The sequence below is a fragment of the Prunus persica genome, chromosome G5 (genome assembly GCF_000346465.2).
Source record: "Prunus persica cultivar Lovell chromosome G5, Prunus_persica_NCBIv2, whole genome shotgun sequence".
Classification (NCBI taxonomy): domain Eukaryota; kingdom Viridiplantae; phylum Streptophyta; class Magnoliopsida; order Rosales; family Rosaceae; genus Prunus; species Prunus persica.
Window position 1 is genome coordinate 3,550,740 of NC_034013.1, and position 19,072 is coordinate 3,569,811.

A 19,072-nucleotide genomic window follows, 5' to 3' on the forward strand; every position below is an offset into this window, starting at 1 on the left:
CTCTAGCATGCGAAGGACCGTTCGGATATGAACGACACTTCCGATTCGGTCGCTAATCTCTTTGTAGGTGAAACTGTGAGCTTGAAATGCAGTGGCCGCCCCCTTCTGGGGGTGGGTGGCTTCCCCATCTTCCATCTTTCTCTCCTCATCTCCCTTTCACCTTTCCTAGTTTTCTTCCCCTCTCCACTTCTCTTCCCAGATTTGTTTGGATTTTAGGTCATTTTGCCCAAATCTATCTAGATCTTGTCTTTTGTTTGTTTATTTGTGTGTTTTCTGTTGTAGGTCCTTGGTGACTTTTGTTGTTCTTGGATGTGTCTTGATGTCGCTGGGATAGTTGCGGTGTAGTGTTGTCAACGCAGCTTTTTTCTTTAGTTTTCGTTGTGTTTTTGAAGCAAGTACTGCAATCCACCGTAGATGCCATGATTTTGTAGCAGCTTTTGGTCCACTCACATGGATTTTGCTCCAATTCAGTATTTGGAGTTGGAAAAGTGATTGTTGCCGGTTTGTGTGGGATCGGGTTTTGCCTGTGCACAATAAGAGGTTTAGCCATGTTGGTGCTACAAGTCTCCTTGATTGCTGGAGAGGATGTGGTGCAGTGTCCTTGTTTCTTTGTTTACTTTAGTCTAATAATTCTCAGAAACTCAATAGGAGTTTGTTGATGTTTGTATTTAGTGTTCGACTTTTCGATGCGGATTTGCCGTTACTACTGTTGCTCAATGGATCTGTATTGTAGGTTTGAGTACATGTGCTTTTGTCTGTCGAATTAGAGGTTTTAGGTTTTCTGGCATGCGTAATTCTTTCCAGATCAAACCAATTTATTTTTGTATTTAGCTGGAGATGTTGTACTTATATTTGGCATTGTGGCTACTCTATACTTTTTTTGTGTTATCAATAAAATTACTATCACTTTTAATCAAAAAGGTTCAATTCGGATTAAAGCCTCGTATTAATCACAGGATTAAAGTCGAATGAGTCAATTATTTGTTGAGTAATGATCGTCATGCTGTTGTTTATTATTTGAGTTATTTGCTTAATTGGTAACTAGTCTCCCCGCACGCGCTTCCGCGCTTGCAAGAGGCTTTTTAAAAAAAATAAATTTATTTATTTTAGAATAATGGGTAGTTGTGTTCCATAAAAATAGGATCAATTATCTGCTTTTTTTTCTTTTAATTTTTTTAAATATGAAAAAGTGTGAATTTACCATATTATCCTCATTTAATTAATAATTTGAATTCTTAATGTTTGCATTAACCAAGGGCATTTTCTGGTATTTTGAATGTTTCACCATTCTCTGGCTTTTGCTTTATATATATAGATTAATAGAAAAGTGGAAAGTTTGTTGGGTCAATTAACAGAATAAGGGTAAATGAAGAAATATCTTATTAAAGCATTATTTCTCTCTCATAATAATGTCATCAAACAAATAGAAAATAAAGAATTAACTATATATTTAAACCCATAAACATGTCACCTACAAAGGGTGGTGAGGGTAGACCAAAAATTCTCCCTACAAAGCAGAGAGAGGGCATACGGCAGCGGGATGGATCCGATATGGAAGGCAAATCCACGAACTACTAATCCATTATTTTATGGCCGGTTAACGGTTTCTCTACCTAAAAATCAAATTTAAATTTCTAATATAAGGCTGCTAAACACAATTAAGGAAAGGATGTGATAATAATTTTTATTAAAGGAAAAAGCACGAGAGAATTTGAGTAAATGTATAAAAGGGGGAAATCAGTATAAAGCTTTTAAGAAACCATCTTTGTCCTTTTTGGAGTTTATTCAACACTGACAAGCAGAGAAAAATCAAAACCAAAGGGGAGATAGAAACTAAAATTAAAACTAAACCTCTGGTCCCCTTTCATATGTGCAAAATAAAAGCCAATTTAAACTGATACAAAAGGTATAGCTGCTCCGCTTTTCTAAGGGGCCATGAGATCAAAATGATCATTAGTAGTATGTCTCCGTCACCCATCACCAGCGTTCGGGGTTCGGGGTTTAGCTTTAAGTGTGAGACTAATGTACATTAGGTAAACAAGATCAAACCCCTTTGGTATCTGAAGTAAGACGTCCCATTTTTTCAGTAAGGTTATCCATATTATGCTGGGTTTTGTCCCATCCATTCTCTGTTGACGGCTGCTCTTCATTTCCCATGGGCACTCCTTCTGCATAAGTAGAATCCATTTCATCTGGCTCTGGACTTTGTAAAAATTGATCCCAATTCTTTAGCAATGCTTCTATGTCAGGATCAGGAGGAATACTATCAATGTCTATGGTCATTGACCCATCCAATCCCAATATGTCGCCGATAAATCCATCACTTGCGTCAGATGCCATGTTTTCAATAAATCCAACACCCGCATCAGGTCCCATGTTTTCTTCAGGAATATCAACTAAACTTTCGGGTACCATTTCCGGTATTTGAGAAAGCTCGGGGATGATTACATCTGCCTGAGAGATAGGGATTGATTGTGCCTCTTGTGCTCCGACGAGGGCATTTATATCTGAGAATGGAGATCTCATAACTGTTCCAGAGTTTGTAGCCTGTAGAGAAGATTGTACTTCAGAAATTGCAGATGACGAACCAAGCCCTGAAGTCAGTGGGACCTCTTGAAGGGTCACTCCTGACGCACGGCTTGAAGAGCTCCCACTGTCTATTAAACTGGATGATGATGATGAGCCATTGCCAATTGGGAATTTATCAGGGCTGTCATTAAAAGATTCCAGCCGGGAAGAAGTATCTGTTGTCATAATCTGCCTGAGCATTGCCTTTGCTGCTTCATTCACTGGAGGCTGATACTTCACAATCTGTCCATCAGGAGTACCAGAGTCCCCGCCCTCATCCTGCTTGAGCCTCCGTTTTTTGTTGACTTCAATTATGCGCCTATTGCTCTCATTCTGCTGCTGTACAAACTGAGTCAAGAAACTTGGGCTCTGCACAGCCTTTGCAAGGAATGACATCATCTGTTGCTGCCGCTGTTCCATACCCAGAAGACGTTGCACCATTGCTTGCAGCTGGTTATCAGTAGACTGTTGCTGCTGCCTCAACTTAATAAGTTCCTGCATAAGCACATTCTTGTCCCTTTTTAGCCTCTCAACCTCTTCCTCAAGGCCAAACTTCCCAACCTCTACACACGCAGCCACTGAATTCTGTCCTTGTGATGGCTGTGGCTGTTGATGACCATGTCCATGCGCAGGTTTTCGCCGGTTGATACTCTTAAGGAGATGCTTCTGACCCCTCAAAAAGCCCTCATTTGCAAATTCCCAGCGGTCTGGGTCAACCTTCCTAAATCCCTGTTTGAACCAAAATGAAGTAGGGGTTCAATCAACATAATGAAAATTAAAGGAAAAAATGCATGATTCAGCAAAACAATGAAAGAAACAAAAACAATAACAGGACAAGCAGGCAGGAAAACATTGATGAAGAAAAATGGATCGATTATCTACACATTTATAAGAAAAACGACAGTTCACAAGACTTATCTTAAGCCAATTAATGTATTCCCAACAACAACAAAAAAGTAAGCACATTCAGAAAGGTTCACAACCTAGCTCACCAAGAAACTGCAGGGACTGTCACTCAACTGAAGCCCAACATCTGGGAGCTTCTCTGCATCAACATTCCTGGAAAACTAGTTTTTCACCCCCAATACATCCAGAAGTGTATAACTAAACAATTATTACCCACTCCACAACCAAAACATGTAAACCATTACAACACTACCCGGCTCAAAGCAATGTTTGCTGTAGAATCTGTCCTTGCACTGCTTGTCCCATTTCATTCATGATAGTAAAAGAGGTCACCCAGTGGTCTCAGAGATAGTAAAAGAGGTCCCCCAGTGGTCAGAGCAGCTCCAAAGTACAAATTTGAATCTTCTCAACTAACTAAAACATTTATAATTGGGAACAGTAGCAAAAATAAAATGACAAAGGATTAACTGTAAATGATTACAGTCGGAAAAGCTAAAAATACAACCCATATATCATGTGAAGCCTACCCAAAGTCCATTCCAAATCCAATTTTTCTAGTCCACTGAGAGGTGTAAATCAACAAAAGGTTAAAAAATAACTTCACATCCTTAGTTCTTCCTATGCAGTAGCACTCCCTCCGACTCACCACATGGGCACCTTGTACATGGCAGGAACCAATAGTGTGCTTATTCCCAGAGTCTAAGTTGCTAGTGACACCACTCAACAAGTACACTCCCCATAACCACCAAAAAGTCTTCACATTGATACCACACTATGCTCAAGTTTAGAATCTTTGATTCTCTATTCAAGCAATTTCATATGCAGAGTTCACATAACTTATAACCAGTACCTTTACAGAATATCATTCGAAATGGCGCTCAGCCAAAATAAACAATGAGTAGCTACGGAGACATTCTCTACCAGTTCTTTCTAAGCATGTCTTTGATGCAAGCCCACATACCCCACACAACTTTACCAGAGAAAACCATATAGCACAATCAAAACATAAAACCAAATAACAGCAACCATCTCCCAAACAAGATTTGTAATGTAAATAAGAAACCTGAAATATCTTATCTTACATATCAAAAGTTTCAAGCAGCTTTTGAGTGGTATTTGTTGGTCCATAGTCAAACTTATATGCAACATTGCGCTAAAAATTCGGGTTTATGGTTTAGGGTATAGAACATGTTGTGTAAGGCAGTGAGAAGCTCATGGAAAAGAGTGCTTAAAGACATATCCAGACGTAGGGGCGAATCAGCATGCTGCATAGGCTACTCTATTATGCTTGGTGAATTAAGCATGCACGGGATACTCTATTATGCTTGGTGAATTAAACACGCACATAAAATTGGTATTGAACCCCAGATCCCACTCTCCACCCTGTTTCTTCAAGTCTTAAACACCCTGTTTCTTTTCCCCCTCACTTTTCCTCAAATCAAAATTTTGATGTTCTCATCAAGAAGCTTTGTACATCAGGAAACAACCATAAAATAATTCTTGTTCATTTTGTTTAACAATCCCTGCCCTTTTTTCACTCCATAAAATGCTAACAGCATACCATAAAGAGTCTCTCTCTCAAGGAAATCTCTACCAACGGACTTCCCATTTAGTCTTCTTCCTTCATGACCAAATTACCAAACCCCAAACAACATTCTACCTGCTCTAAGATACCACCAGATCAAGTGGCCCTTCTACCTCTGTTCAACACAGTCGAAGAATAAAAATCCTTCATAACATTCACAAACCTCTTTGCAACTTTAAGTGTTTTGAATCTAACTTACCTCCATTTGAAAGGACAAATTTTTTACAACCTTCTAACATATGCATAGTCGCAAAAAAGAAAGCAAAAGAAAAAACCAAAACCAAAAGCTTTCAACTCCAAAAACAAGTATTTTGTTAAAACACGAGTTCCTGATGTTTCAAGTATCCCTGAAATTTCCGAGGGACCAAATGGGAGATTTTAAGCCATTCACCCCTCGAACAATCAGTATTGACAAAGTGAGTGCAAAGCATTTCAGAATTGCCACTCAACTACACTACTATCGCAAGATTGCCACAGACACACTATCTTTTTCCTTTTCCAATCTTGAGCATTCCCATTAACCACACAATCTAAACGATTAACATTTCAGTAAACTATATACCACACTCCACAGATAAGACCAATCTGTGTTTCCATCAACCATTGAAACAAATCAATCACCAATAAAAGCATAAACCATGAGAGAGAGAGAGAGAGAGAGAGAGAGAGAGAGAGTGCCATACATAGGTGTTCAACTGCCTCACAAAGCTGGAGAAGTTATTGTGCTTGAAGTACTTGGGCAGAAGGTCCCTAGCAAATTCCGGCGGGTTCCAAACCACGAAGCTGTTGTTGGTGGGGCTCCACGACACAACCTGGTCGGTCGCCGGGTCGTCCACCATGTCGTACGTCTTGCTCAGAAAAGGCGGCGGCGCGTTCGAGTTCAGTAACGGTGCTGGCGCCGGAGCCAAACCCGCCTGCTGGGCTCCGCCGCCGCCGCCGGCCATTGATGCCTCGTCGCAGTTGTTATTAGCACCTCCCATATCGCCGTCGAAGAAATTTATTGTAGATTTGAAAATTAAAATAATGGCACAGAAATGGGGATTATTGGCTTGGCTAGGGTTTTGCAGAGGCCATTTCTATGGTTCGGAAGAGAGCTCTTAGCTCAAAAACCTTAGACTGCCTCCATCTGAGAGAGAGAGAGAGAGAGAGAGAGAGAGAGAGAGAGAGAGAGAGAGAGAGTGTTGTGTACGGGCAGTGGAAGTAGGCGAAGAGTAGGGAAGGTGTATAAAAGGGCGGAGACCGACGCACGATACGGGAACGAACCGTTGCCTCCTGTCTGGGAGATGGATGATGATGTCCTCAAATTTTGGAAAATAATGAAAATTAATAAAATTTTCAACATGTTAATTAAATGACTTTTTTACCCCTTTTTTATTTTTTATTTTTTTATACTGAAAGAAAGTATAATCTTTAACCGGATCAGCGAACAATAATTAGTTTGATTCAGTTCAGTGTAGCCTTCAGAACCGCATAAATCAAACCAAATCACATGTATAAATTTTAATATAGATTTTGAACACTTTGAAATTATTTATTTATCACCACCATTTACTATTATATTTCATCAATGCACTGGTACAGACCCATTACAAATGACATCATCTCTATCAAAATTTATCAATCCTCCAGCGGCAAGAAGTTTTATCATCTACTGTTGTTCGATTTACAATACAAAGATTTGCTTAATTGTTTATTAAGGAAAACGATCGAATGTTTATTGAGACCGACTAACTTGCATTATTGTCTTATCAAAAAAAAAAATAAACTTGCATTATTGCAACTTTGTTGTGTATGTTACAAAATAGGAATGACTAACTTAAATCAAACTAAACAGGGATGAATTTTTCACATTTTACTGCAGAATTAAACATTTGCCTGGAGGTCAAGTCGATGAGTAAATATTTAAGGCTGACCATAACTGGGGGCATCCTAGAGTGCAAACACAATCAAGAGCACAAAAATCAAATTAATACAACTTGAGCCATAATCTCTTGGAAGATCCTTTAAATTACAACAAAGCCACCATAATTAGCAGTTTGTACCATACCAAGTCTCAAGTACTCACTGAGACCACAACAGAAACATGCATTAGTGTATCTGTGCCTTGCTTTCTCTTTCTCTATTTTTATTCCTCCACTTTCCTTGAACAGTTCAATTGGTTCTGAGCATATCTTTGTTGAGTTTTCTCAATCATCAACAAACGATGTTCAACCGACAATTCTCAAAGCAAAAATACCACACTCATGAAATGGGAGGAAACATACTAAGACTTCACATGGTCCCTGATAAATTGCTCCACCTGAGATACGTCACCCGTTAGACCAGAAGCTTCTGCAACTGTAACTTTGTTCTGGCACTGATGGAATGAAAATGGTTCGCCAGGTACTCCAAGTGTAAAGTCATTTGCAATATCAGCTGCTGATATTGCACTTCTTGATGCTCGTAATTTGTCACTGTAAGATGTTATATGACAAATGTATCAAGATAATGAACAATGAAATATATATATAAATCAGAAACACATGAATATGAATCACTATATAACAGATGAATATAAATCACAATATCACAGAGAACTCTAGATATTTATGAACAATGCAAGCAATATATTTATGGAAAACATGGATGTTATCACAATAAGATATCTTCCTCGTGAACCATGAAGATAGAAGATACGTCTTATCAAAAAGTGAAGATGCATGATTTTATAATCAAGTGCATATAAACTAACAATTAATATAATCCCGTACACACCACTGAAAAACTTAAAGTAAAACTTTATAATCAATCAGAGATTAGACACCCATAGTCAGAAGAAATCAAATCTTACATTTCCTTCTCCAACTGTTTTCGAATAAATTCCTTGCTATGTGCTGTCACTTTGTCTGTCTTGTTGCAGAGAATAAGAACTGGAATTTTCTTCCTCACCACACTAGCCTTGGTCAAAATATCATATAAGTACCTGTTGCAAACAAAGCGCCAAAGATAAGTCCTTATTAGTGAAAATCTTATGTTGGGTGCAAATCATGCATCTATGCATGCTTACATCACAAAATCAGGGTTCCTCTATTTTTTATGAGTATTTTTATCACTCTGTGGCATTAGACCAGTAGGGCTGGCACCCTTTACCACCACGTGTGACATAGATGTAAGAAAATATGGCAAGCAGAATAGTTACGTTTCAATATCATATTGTAGCTTTTTACTGAAAGGGAAAATCTTACTCTGAAGCAGCACGGCAATTTGGTAAGAACTCCAAAGCATCAACCACAAATACTATACCTGCGGCTTGAGGTAGGAAATCATCTAGTTTGGCTCTAAGGCGAGAATGCCCAGGAACATCAACAAGATGAACAGGATTTACCTTTCCGTTCTGTCAGTGACAACCAAAAGAAGGGTGAGCATGATTAAGTTCCTGAAGGACAATAAACAAGAACATAGTAAAAAAGAAAAGGAAGAAAATGTTTGTAGCTAACATCTTCTACACATAGAAGGCAGATAAGTTATATCTGCCCTCATTTAACAAGCAATAGTTTTTTAAACATTGATTACTTGCATATTAGCACAAGAGGCTGAGATATACCTTGGATTTTTCAGAATGGAGCACAAAAGTTCCCTCATTTGGTTCCATAGATGTGACAGTACCTTGATGAGAAGAGCCATCCCGAAGCTGGCACATACATCAAATCATGTCGCAAAAGTTAGATCAACATTGCTATGGGATAACTAGATCATCAAAGATACTCAAAACGAGGGGAAAAAAGGAAAGACTTAATAAAAGGCATTTAGAATTTCTACCCAAATACTATTTTCCAAGCATTAAACAAAATCTTATCACAAACAGACAGGCATAGAGTTTCACAATATATCAGAAAAAAGAAAAAAAAGATACAACATAACAAAAGAACCAACATAGTATTTTAAATAACTTGAGACTGTCTTACAATGTGATCATAGAAGAAACTCAAATCGGTGAATTTCTACCCAAAGGACTTCCTTAATAAAAGGAATTTAGAATTTCTACCCAAATACTATTTTCCAAGCATTAAACAAAATCTTATCACAAACAGGAATAGAATTTCAATTATATCAGAAAAGAAAAAAGAAACAGCATAAGCAAAAGAACCAAGAGAATTTTTTTAACAACTTGAGACTGTCTTATAAATTTTTTAATAAAACGCATAGAATTTCTACCCATATGCAAAACCAATTAGCAGAAAGCTTGCACAAAAATCTAACTTCTTAATTGGCCTAAGAAGAACAAAATCCAATAATGCCAGAGCTTACTTGATAGAAAAGAAGAGTCTTCCCACTCCCGCTAAGCCCACTCAGCAGTATGGTATTAGCTTTAGGGCGTTTAAACAACCTAACTACAACACAAAAGATATGAAGAGAACATATCAGAGTAATTACAGATAAAATATAATATTTAACCAAATAAATAAATAAAATAACAAAGAATTCATACCCAATATGAGTAAAAATGATGTGAATATCAAGATGGCGATTGCAGCATAAATCTGCTCAGGTGGAACCTGATGAATGTATTCGAGGGCTTGAGACGACCATTTCTCTGCCTGAATGTGTTCAAGGGCTTGCGACGACCATTTCTCTGCCTGTTTCTTCCATTGTTCTGCCAGCACCTTCCATTGTTCTAATCCTTCCATTCCTTTTGGGATTTTAAGAGACTTTCAGATTCAATTGTGGTGAATCTTGGCCTTTTCACTGAAACTGAGACTGAGACCCGTCGGGAACGTTTCGAGAAGGAACGAAGCTCAATTACGCAGAAATTGCCCCGCGGAGAGAGGAAGACTGCGATGTCAGGGACTTAGGGTTACAGATTTGGGAATTATGTATTACCAATATGGTTGGGTTTGACTAAGTGAAGAAGGAGAAAAAGTGTCTAAGTTCAATTTTTAGGTCCTCATTCAAACATAATCCTTGCAAAATTTCATTCAAATTGGAACTTATTTCCACTTGATTACTATTATGAACATTTCCTTATTTATTGAAAGTGACAGTAAGATAACTACACGTTTTCCAATTTGAGTAAATTTTGTGAGAATTTTTCAATAAAGATTTGAAACGGTTCAAATCACAAAATAGAATGTGAAGTGGGGCCAAAACGAGTGGTTTGTGCTTCAGCGCTACTTTATATGTACGTTGTCTTTCTATCGAGGGATGTTCAAATAATTTTATTTGAATGACATCTTTAATCCCTTGCGAATTTTATTCCAACCATTTAAACACTAAAATAACAATTATTTAATTGAGTAATCAAATAAATTTAAATTAAGTGATCTTTTGTAGAGATGATATTTGAATAAATTTCTAAAAAATAAATTATATCATTAAAATACAATATAATATGAATTCTACAAAAGTGTCCTTCAAATAATCCATTAATTAAAACTCCCATATATATGCATACTGAGTGCTTAGTGAGGTTGAGCTACCATTTGGTCAATTTTGTAAATTCAGTGCCTAGTGAGGTTGAGTTGCCACTTTCCTTGGTGTTTCTTTGATTAGTCAGCATAGTCCGGCATACCAAACAAGCCCATATGGTTTTTGATCTTTTTGTGTACAATGAAAAAAGAAATACAATACCCCAAAGTAGAACTAAACCCAACTAAAGAAACCCAAGGGCGGCACACATGCCTACAAAAGAAGGTAAATGGGAATCGGCCTATAATGAGAAGTAAAAGTGAGAGGTTTCTTAATAGCATCTAGTGCAGAATTATTATTGGACTGCTGGATTGAACCCCTCAATGGGAATCCACTGAATAATCAATGCTCTATATTCACTTTCTTTGGTACATTGGTATTATTTATACGACTACAAATAATGACATTGCATCTCAAACCTAGCATTTACACTTCAATAACATATACAAAACCACCATTTGATTCAACAATGGCAACAGCGTTCTCTCTCATGGAGCCTTCTTTCAGTCTCCATTTAGTTGTTTAAGCAGCAAGAACCAGCACTTTAATGGTTCCCTGACTGTTAGCAGTTAGCATGGTAGGGCTATCACTCTTCCAACATACAGCACTGATGAAGTAAGACCCTGCATCATCATCGGTGTCATCCAAATCAGGCGATCCAAATCTATGCCAAGTCACAGGTTTGGAGATTTCCTGCAAATCATACTAAAAGTTTAGATAATCACTAGGTAAGAAAGTGCTGAGATGGGTTATTTTGAATGCCAGCAACCTTATGATACACGAACACTTCATTCGTTTCACTGCCACAAGCAATGTATTCCCCGTTTACTGTAAGACCTACGAAGTTCTTCTCATTTGTGTGACCTTTAAACGTACGAACCTTTAACCAAAAAACAGAAGATCAGTACAACTTAATCCATAAAATAAGCTTCATAACATAATGTCAACAATTCCATTCTTTTTTTGTTTTCTCTTTTGGTTTTACTTTTCCAGGTAGATTACATAAAATAACTTGTTAACTATTAAAGTGTACTAAAAAAGACTTTGTTTCATCACTTACTGGAATATTTTCCTTCACATTCCATAACCGCAATGTGCTATCAGTGGATGCAGAGGCAAGCTCATAGTTTGACAAGAATTTCACATAAGAAACAGCTTTCTTGTGCCCGGTGAACACATGGAGTGGCTGGCTCGGATTTCTTAAATCATAATAGTGGATGTGATGGTCTGCTGAACCAACCTGTAAAAGGCAGAAGGAGAAAGAGTTGAGGCTTTATTCGACGGAAACATCATAAGACAAAATTAGCACTGAAACTTTAAAATAATATTCTTCTATGCTTAGGACAAGTTTGGATAACATACGGCAGGTATACCTCCTGATTTTCACTAATTGGCATCCTGACATTGATGCAAAGAGGAGCCCCTCTTTGATATTTGAAAAATACAAAATTATCATTAACACAGTACTGTAACTCTGAACTGTGCTAAGTTCCCAAGAAATATTAACAGGACATATCCTGGATATGATATTTTATACACCACATACCCCACCCATAACAGGATGACAAGGCAAAACTTAATTGATAAGTGCATGCACACATTAACACATATACATGCCTGCTGAAGGCATGTTGGTCCAGTGCATAGACTATAAGAATGATTTCTCAGGCACAGTATATTACTGCGTATTAACCGAGTAAAGCACTTGTTGCACTCAAATTATCTAGTATTAAACACGACCACACACAAAAGCAGAAAACGCTGGTGCCATAATTTTTCTCCAATATTGGTAATGAAAGAAGCATACCGCAATGCAGTTGCTGGATCCAGGATTATACTTAACACAACAAATGTTTGCTTTCATGTCAATGTCAAGAACACTAGTTTCCTGCCTTGTGCACCAAACTTTTACCTGCTTGTTATACAGAGAATAGAGGACAGCATAGTTAGTCTTCAATGAGGCTTCCTTAAGCACCAAAACAGCTGAAAGCACAAGTATTTTGAGCCTAAACAAGCCAAACCTCAACTCAAGCATACACCACAATTCTTGGCATTGCTAAAACATACTACAAAATTCCCCACCCAATATGCAAAGTCAAATTACACAAGGACATATCAATATTGCGCTGAATCCATTAATTTTTTTCGTGCAAAATTAACATATTTATTTTCCCCCAGCTGAAATACGACAACTGAGTTATTGATACTACACCCATAATGCATCAATGTAGCCTCCCGTATATGCAAACTTGCATAAAGTGACCAGATACAAGCACACATCACGTATTTTGGTAGCCTAAACCAGCCAACCTTAAGTCAAGCATACAACAAAATTAGTGCATAGTTAACAACATCTTGACTATACCCACTAGGAATATTCACTTGCAAATAGTGAGTATAGCATTTTTCCCCCTCGAGGTTTGTTCATAAATTTCTTACTACTGATTTAATAAATAGAAACAGAATAGTGCATGCAGCATCATGTTCTTTGCTTTTCCAAAAGGAAACAGGTACTACGTTACATTTCGGATCACCTAAGCATAATACAAGACTTGGTTTAGATATAAAGATTCTGAGAGTACCTTACAATCATCACTACCAGATACAAGCCTCGTGGGCTCTGTGCATGAAAAATCAACACTCCAAGCACGTTTTTCATGCTCTTCATACTCCATGACACTCTGTCACAAAATTTAAGCATGAGCAACAAAAATTGAAGGTTGAGGCAATAAGTACACAAATTCAAATCACGCACAAAAATCAGAATGTGTAAATAACATCACATACTTGCCGAGTATTTACATCCCAAACTGTTACTATTCCCTCATAATCAGTACTAGCTATATGGTTTTTCGTAAACTTGTTCCAGCTCAAGCAACTAAGCTTTGAACGTGTAGGCATCTCCACAACAGGACAATGCACATCAGCTGGATCATTCACAACCTGGAAAGAAATAGCATAAACAATCAACATCAATACTTCCAAATCCCAAAAAGGGTAGTCAATGAGCAGTGATCATCATTAATTGATTGGCTGGTTTCATAAACTTCATAAATCAAGAGTGTACTTAAATTGCCAACCCACTCCCCCCAAAGAAAAAAGTAGACACAGACACATGCAGGCACTAGAACATCACATTGAGTATGTGATTGCAAGAGACTCTTTAATCGTTCAAAACTGTTCATGACTGGCTTCGACAAAACCACAAGAAGATTCATGTCAACAATTGCAAAATTTCCACTGTTAAGTGGTTTACATTTACTGAACTTAAAGTCAAACGGGACAAAAGTAAACTGATCTAATATCACAGGTCAAGGTGACAGAAATACATTGATCCCAACCCAAGTAAACTTTTGAAGTACATTTGGATAAGTGGAAGGACATATTGCATGTTTAACTATAAAGTAAATCAATTTACTTAAAGTTGAAGAAACAACATGGTGTCCCAGTATCCTAAGTTCATCAGCAGAAACATGCCAGGTTTGGGCCAATGTTTGTCATGCAATGCTTCATTTAATTGAAACCCTAATAATTGCAGGCGTACAAAATGCTGATGGACAGACCCATAATATTTGGTAGTATCTTATTTTATTTAATTGGAGAGCTTGTTAATATTTTATTTTATGTAATTGGAGAGCTAATTTTTATAGGTGATAAACTTTTGTTCTTTATAAGTGTATGGCTCATGTAAATGAAACGATTAAAAAGGAACCAATCACAAGAAATTATACTAGTACTGAAGTAGAGCCCACAGCTTTTCTTCCTTTATTAATATTTCTCTTGCTCAATTATTTCCTCAATTAACAACAAAAAAATAGAAACCACGACCTTGTGATTTGTGTTCCTAGTTTCAATCTTATTAAATTTTTACTCATTCTAAGTTGAAATCAGGACTGGAAGTAAATAGTACAGCTGGGCCTGACTTTTCCTAATTCAATTGGGAGAAGAGGTATGACTGAAAAAAGAAAGAAAGCAATGGAATTGTAGCTTCCACAATAGGTGTTGGACATGAGCTTGACTTTGACGTGAAATATTGGAGACTCACATAAAAGCATACTGCATCAGGAATCCTACTTGACAAAAAAATTCACTATAAAAAGGACACTTTGGCAGCAGATAGACTTGAAGAGAGACGGCAGATTGGTAGTTTGGTGCTTTTAGTTCCAGAGCGGTTCCTCATAGAAAGACCCATTATTTTTTTTGTCATGGGGTTCTAAACTTCTCTCTCAGCCAAGGCTGAGAGAAAGCCCTAGTCTGATTAACTCAATATTTGTAAGCGCTTAATATTACTTGCTATTCAGATTCGATGTTTGAATTTATACTTCTAATTTTGTGTGCCTCATAGACTGAGTAGGGATGGGCAATGGATACCCTGGGTATTCAAAACCATTGCCACTACCACTACCACCACCGCCACTACTGCTACCACCACCACATCTCTAACACCTAATGGGTGTCCTTTGCCCATCCCAATACTAGAGTATAAGAATTTGGAAGGTTAGTAAAGGATTTTGTGTCTGACCATCAACAAATATTATTGATAGAGTTGTGAAAGAGAGCATAAACTATGATACATTTTCGCAAGACCATACAAGATTGTTGTGTAGTTTCCTTCAAACTGGCTATATTTGTTGAGCATGAACAAGTTTGGTGAATGGTTAATTCACTTCTCACTACACTTAATTTAAATTTTCTATTTGTTTATATATGACGATACAATAAACTTATGTAAAAACCACATTCTTACTGAAGGCTTTCAAACGAACAAAGACTAAAGACAATTTGGCAGCTTTGTTGAAAAAAAATTAAGAATTTAACCTGGAGTATGGGCGGGAAAACACAGTCAAATTAGATGAGATGAAGCCATTCAAACGACAAAATCTTATCTCTCCACCCTTTTCTTTTAATGTTTGACTATGCTGAACACATTCTTTTTGCTGATAGACAACCATTGTTGCTGAAAGTAATGGTAAAAAAAAACATTAAAATCAAGTACGTACTGAGGAGAAGTCGAAAACTTTTATGCACCGTGAAACCCCAGCAGTAGCGAACAATTCATAATCACGGTCAAATTCAATGCTGCAATGAATGTCAACAAATCTATGAGGTTCTCAAAAGAACAGAGAGAGAGAGTAGTTCATTTTTAATATCAATATGTTTCATTCTGAAAAGTTAGACATGATATGCAATATTCACTAATCACCTTGATACTATATTGGCTGGGTGAAATAGATCTCCATGCCTAAGTTCAGCAATGACCCTCATCCGACTGTTTCATAAGAAAAATAAAATAAAAAATGTGGATGAAACATGGTGATATGGTTAATTAAAAAATTATATCTCTGTAAATTGACCAAAAATAAATATTTCTGTAAAGGAATCCAATATCTGGTTATCATACCTATACCGTGTTAACGTGGTAAGCACTGATTGAAAATCAGCAAGGCCTGTAGTGTAACCTTCTCTTTGCATCACATTTTTGTCCCGTTCTTGCTGGGTATATGGTTGGTTCGCCATCTGGCGTCGCTTTTGCAGGTAGCACTCTTGTAGTTCATCAAACTACAGCCAGAGATGGAATGAGAATAAATCAAGACAACAATAAAAAGAAGTTCAGGGTCTATCTTACCTTAAAATCAAGTACCAATAAAAATAAACGTAAACTCGAGTAAAGTCCAGAAACCCCATAACCAAAACCCAATATAAGTTCCAATTTCATGCCAAGTTGACAGATATTTATGCATTTGTAAAGTACAATTGAGGTGGCTTTTGTTGAGGACCAAATAAAGGAATAGGTTTGGATAATAGGGCAGTACCATTTTACCCATCATCTAATGTCAAATTGTTCAGAATACTAGCAATGGCCACGAGGTACAAGTATATGTATTAAAAGATAGAAATACGCAAAGAACAAAGTTAGTCTACAATTCACATGAAAGGACTCTCATAGACCTGTGAATGGACCCGCTTCTTTCTGGCTACAGCAAGACCAGATTGAGTCATATACTGGGAGTCTGATGCACTTAAAGCATCCTTTTTCTGAAGTCCCCAGCCATCAAGTTTCTTAGGTTGAAGATTCCATGAAGACATCCCTGCTCGCCCACTGAGAGAACTGGTATTGTTATCTATGGAGGAAGGCCATGACTTTCTTGCACCAGAAATAGAATCATCCCCTCCAAGCATCCGCAGCTTGACGGAGTATCTGTCCCTCGCACGGTACAAGTCCATTCTGCGTCTCTCTACTGCACCTATGTCCTCTTTAATAAATTGAAGATGGGTTTGCACCTACATTGAATCCGTAATGTAAGCCATTCAATTCAATTAAGTCAAATATATTTAGCATAACCCAAAGAAAAACATGAAGAAACCTCATTAAGCTCTTCAACTTTTTGCTTCCTTAGGCAATTCAAGAAGTCAAGCAGTATTTGCATATTTCTCTCTGCCTCTTCTTGTTCCATTTTCCTCTTCTTCTCCGCCAGGAGTGTCAATAGGGTGTCTAGCTCCTTGATGGACACTTCACATCCCTATCACAGCAAAGCACCACATTCACACAACAAATAACAATTCATATTCTATTTACTTGACTCGGACAGTTAGACTCACCTGTTGCAATGCCTGACGAAAATGCTCCACAGGGGACGCACTTTTGGAAATTTGACGAGCCGATGCCTTCTTCAGAAGCTACAGTACATTCCATATCACAGTAAGCCGCAGTTCCAAGTATATCATTTTTCATCTTTAAGGAGTAGAATTTGAGAGGGGACCTTATCCAGCAGGAAATTGGGGAACAATTGATTGGTGCTGAGGAACTGGGCGCAGCAAGGGCAGTCACTCTTGTTGCGGAGGTGGGTAATGATGCACATGTAGCAGAAGCTGTGACCACATGCTGTGAGGAAGGCATCCTTTACCAGCTGCATGCAAATTGGACACAACAAATCCTTGTCCACCTCCATCAATCCTTTCTCATGAGTTGGACGATCCACGTCATTGCTCCCTGGATCAGCCGAAGCCTCGATGCTTGATGGCTTTGGTTCTGGTTTCACCGCCGGGACTAGAGCCCCAGTCGAGCACTCCTCCATTTCTTTCTCTCTGTATCTCTATGTCACTCTTTTTTTTTGCTGAGCCCAATTTGATGATTACGGCCCCGCCTGGGCTAGAAATCAAATTTGTATATTTTTTTACATTAATTAAGAACTAAAATGTGACCAGGAAGGTATGATACTCGGGGAGTAGTCATCTACCCTAAAAAAGACACAATAAATATTGAATATTTTAACAAAAGTAACAAATCACTAAAATATGCAAATAGAGAATAAAATTGAATGTTTGAGCAAGATGATGATGAAGTGTATTGAAACATAACACTAGGAACAGCAAGCACAAAATCATTCAGCATAATTCTTGATGGTTTCATTTTTCTTATTTCCCAAACACTTGAGGCGTAGTTAAGGAACAGAAAAACCATCATAACTGAAATTGAGGAGCAGAGATGTAAGGAGTTTGTCCACTTCACTCAATCTAAATACCACCCCTCTTCCTAATGCATTGGATGATGGAAGTTTTAATAAATTTGGGATGAAAGAGTAATTTTCAAAAGTTAATTTTCAGCCATAGCCGCCTCTTCTCCTTCCTGGTTCTACAAAGAAATTTAAATGGGGATAGGGTTTCATCTTTCAAATTTTCTGAATCTTTGATTCAGGAGAAGGAGAAGAAAGAATAAAAGAACCTACCTTGCACTTGCAGCTGCTGCAGCCAGCAGAGGAGCTGGAAGTAGCCTATTGCTTCTCTTAATCTTCTTTGTCGATTCTCCTAGCCCAATCAAATAAGCTGCAGTTCACATTCAAACAAGTAAACCCAACCAAATGAATGCACATAAAATAGCTAAAATATCAATAATTATTTTACTATAAACATCCACATGTATTGAAAATCAGTTGGGGCAAAACAGTAAAGAACCAAAACCCACTCGAAATCTATACAGACAAACAAAACCCACATAAATAAAGAAGCAAACTGAATCGAGAAATGAGAAAAGCAGCAATTCATTGGGTTTTATTTTCAGAAGCAGGGACATCCATAGAGAGGGAGAGAGAGAGAGGAACAGGAAGTTGGGCAAACTTACAGTTAGAGAGCAAAGCGAAAACTGGAAAGAAGGGTTTCAGGGTTGAGGGCTTGAGGTAGAATCAGATTTAAGCTTGCAATGTGAGGAAGGAAGCCATGGCTGTTTGGGTCCTTCAGCTTCATTGGCGACTGTCAGTTCCTGTTACGCAAAAATAAGAAGTGCACCATCAACCACGTGTATCAAAGCCACCAAAACAATTCTCTATCTGTTGCTTTGACAGCACTTGGGCATTTCTATTGGGCTTCACACGATTGTGATGTTTAGGGCCTTTGTTTTCTTCGGCCCTTGGCCTTCATTTGTATTCAATATTTTAATTTTTGGCTTTAAACTTAGATTAAAAAGTTAAAACTAGTGGAGTGTATGATGTCTATTTAAAAGTGACAACAATAACTTTAAAGAAAAAAAATCCTACAATATAACATTGTGTTATAAAACTGGAGAATTGATGA

The 19,072-nt window shown here is 37.6% G+C and overlaps 3 protein-coding genes across 6 annotated transcripts; all 3 read right to left on the reverse strand.

The window, feature by feature from the left end:
- LOC18777044 (heat shock factor protein HSF8) lies at positions 1,717-6,593 on the reverse strand. The gene is made up of 2 exons (XM_020563701.1): positions 5,743-6,593; positions 1,717-3,297 (listed from the first exon to the last, which is right to left on the reverse strand). The coding sequence occupies exons 1-2, from the start codon at positions 6,037-6,039 to the stop codon at positions 2,044-2,046; spliced, it is 1,551 nt and encodes a 516-aa protein (XP_020419290.1). The 5' UTR covers positions 6,040-6,593; the 3' UTR covers positions 1,717-2,043.
- On the reverse strand, positions 6,951-10,003 carry LOC18776774 (signal recognition particle receptor subunit beta). The gene is made up of 6 exons (XM_007209394.2): positions 9,528-10,003; positions 9,347-9,429; positions 8,643-8,729; positions 8,284-8,432; positions 7,890-8,021; positions 6,951-7,512 (listed from the first exon to the last, which is right to left on the reverse strand). The coding sequence occupies exons 1-6, from the start codon at positions 9,724-9,726 to the stop codon at positions 7,323-7,325; spliced, it is 840 nt and encodes a 279-aa protein (XP_007209456.1). The 5' UTR covers positions 9,727-10,003; the 3' UTR covers positions 6,951-7,322.
- LOC18778124 (E3 ubiquitin-protein ligase COP1) lies at positions 10,772-18,804 on the reverse strand. 4 transcript variants are annotated; one of them, XM_020564158.1, is made up of 15 exons: positions 18,624-18,804; positions 18,232-18,328; positions 17,266-17,743; positions 17,105-17,182; positions 16,870-17,025; positions 16,454-16,786; positions 15,906-16,063; positions 15,708-15,773; positions 15,505-15,583; positions 13,292-13,447; positions 13,087-13,185; positions 12,312-12,416; positions 11,565-11,744; positions 11,274-11,384; positions 10,772-11,197 (listed from the first exon to the last, which is right to left on the reverse strand). In XM_020564158.1, exons 3-15 carry the CDS (start codon positions 17,578-17,580, stop codon positions 11,027-11,029), a joined length of 2,007 nt encoding a protein of 668 aa, XP_020419747.1. In that variant the 5' UTR covers positions 17,581-17,743; positions 18,232-18,328; positions 18,624-18,804; the 3' UTR covers positions 10,772-11,026. The 4 variants fall into 4 exon arrangements, with proteins under 4 accessions (XP_020419747.1, XP_007210464.2, XP_020419749.1 ...); XM_007210402.2 differs by having other exon boundaries at positions 17,266-17,649; positions 18,624-18,783; XM_020564160.1 differs by having other exon boundaries at positions 17,266-17,654; positions 18,624-18,783.

What these genes read in the sequence shown, in the direction of transcription:
- LOC18776774 (XM_007209394.2), bottom strand. Translation starts at nt 9,726, where the DNA reads ATGGAAGGATTAGAACAATGGAAGGTGCTGGCAGAACAATGGAAGAAA. An exon ending in TCCATTCTGAAAAATCCAAG is followed by an intron (nt 8,433 to 8,642) that starts GTATATCTCAGC and finishes TGTCACTGACAG; the next exon opens with AACGGAAAGGTAAATCCTGT. An exon ending in AAACAGTTGGAGAAGGAAAT is followed by an intron (nt 7,513 to 7,889) that starts GTAAGATTTGAT and finishes AACATCTTACAG; the next exon opens with TGACAAATTACGAGCATCAA.
- LOC18777044 (XM_020563701.1), bottom strand. Translation starts at nt 6,039, where the DNA reads ATGGGAGGTGCTAATAACAACTGCGACGAGGCATCAATGGCCGGCGGC. An exon ending in TGAGGCAGTTGAACACCTAT is followed by an intron (nt 3,298 to 5,742) that starts GTATGGCACTCT and finishes TGGTTCAAACAG; the next exon opens with GGATTTAGGAAGGTTGACCC.
- LOC18778124 (XM_020564158.1), bottom strand. Translation starts at nt 17,580, where the DNA reads ATGGAGGAGTGCTCGACTGGGGCTCTAGTCCCGGCGGTGAAACCAGAA. An exon ending in GGGATGTAAATACTCGGCAA is followed by an intron (nt 13,186 to 13,291) that starts GTATGTGATGTT and finishes ATTTTGTGACAG; the next exon opens with AGTGTCATGGAGTATGAAGA. An exon ending in GATCCAGCAACTGCATTGCG is followed by an intron (nt 11,745 to 12,311) that starts GTATGCTTCTTT and finishes TGCCTTTTACAG; the next exon opens with GTTGGTTCAGCAGACCATCA.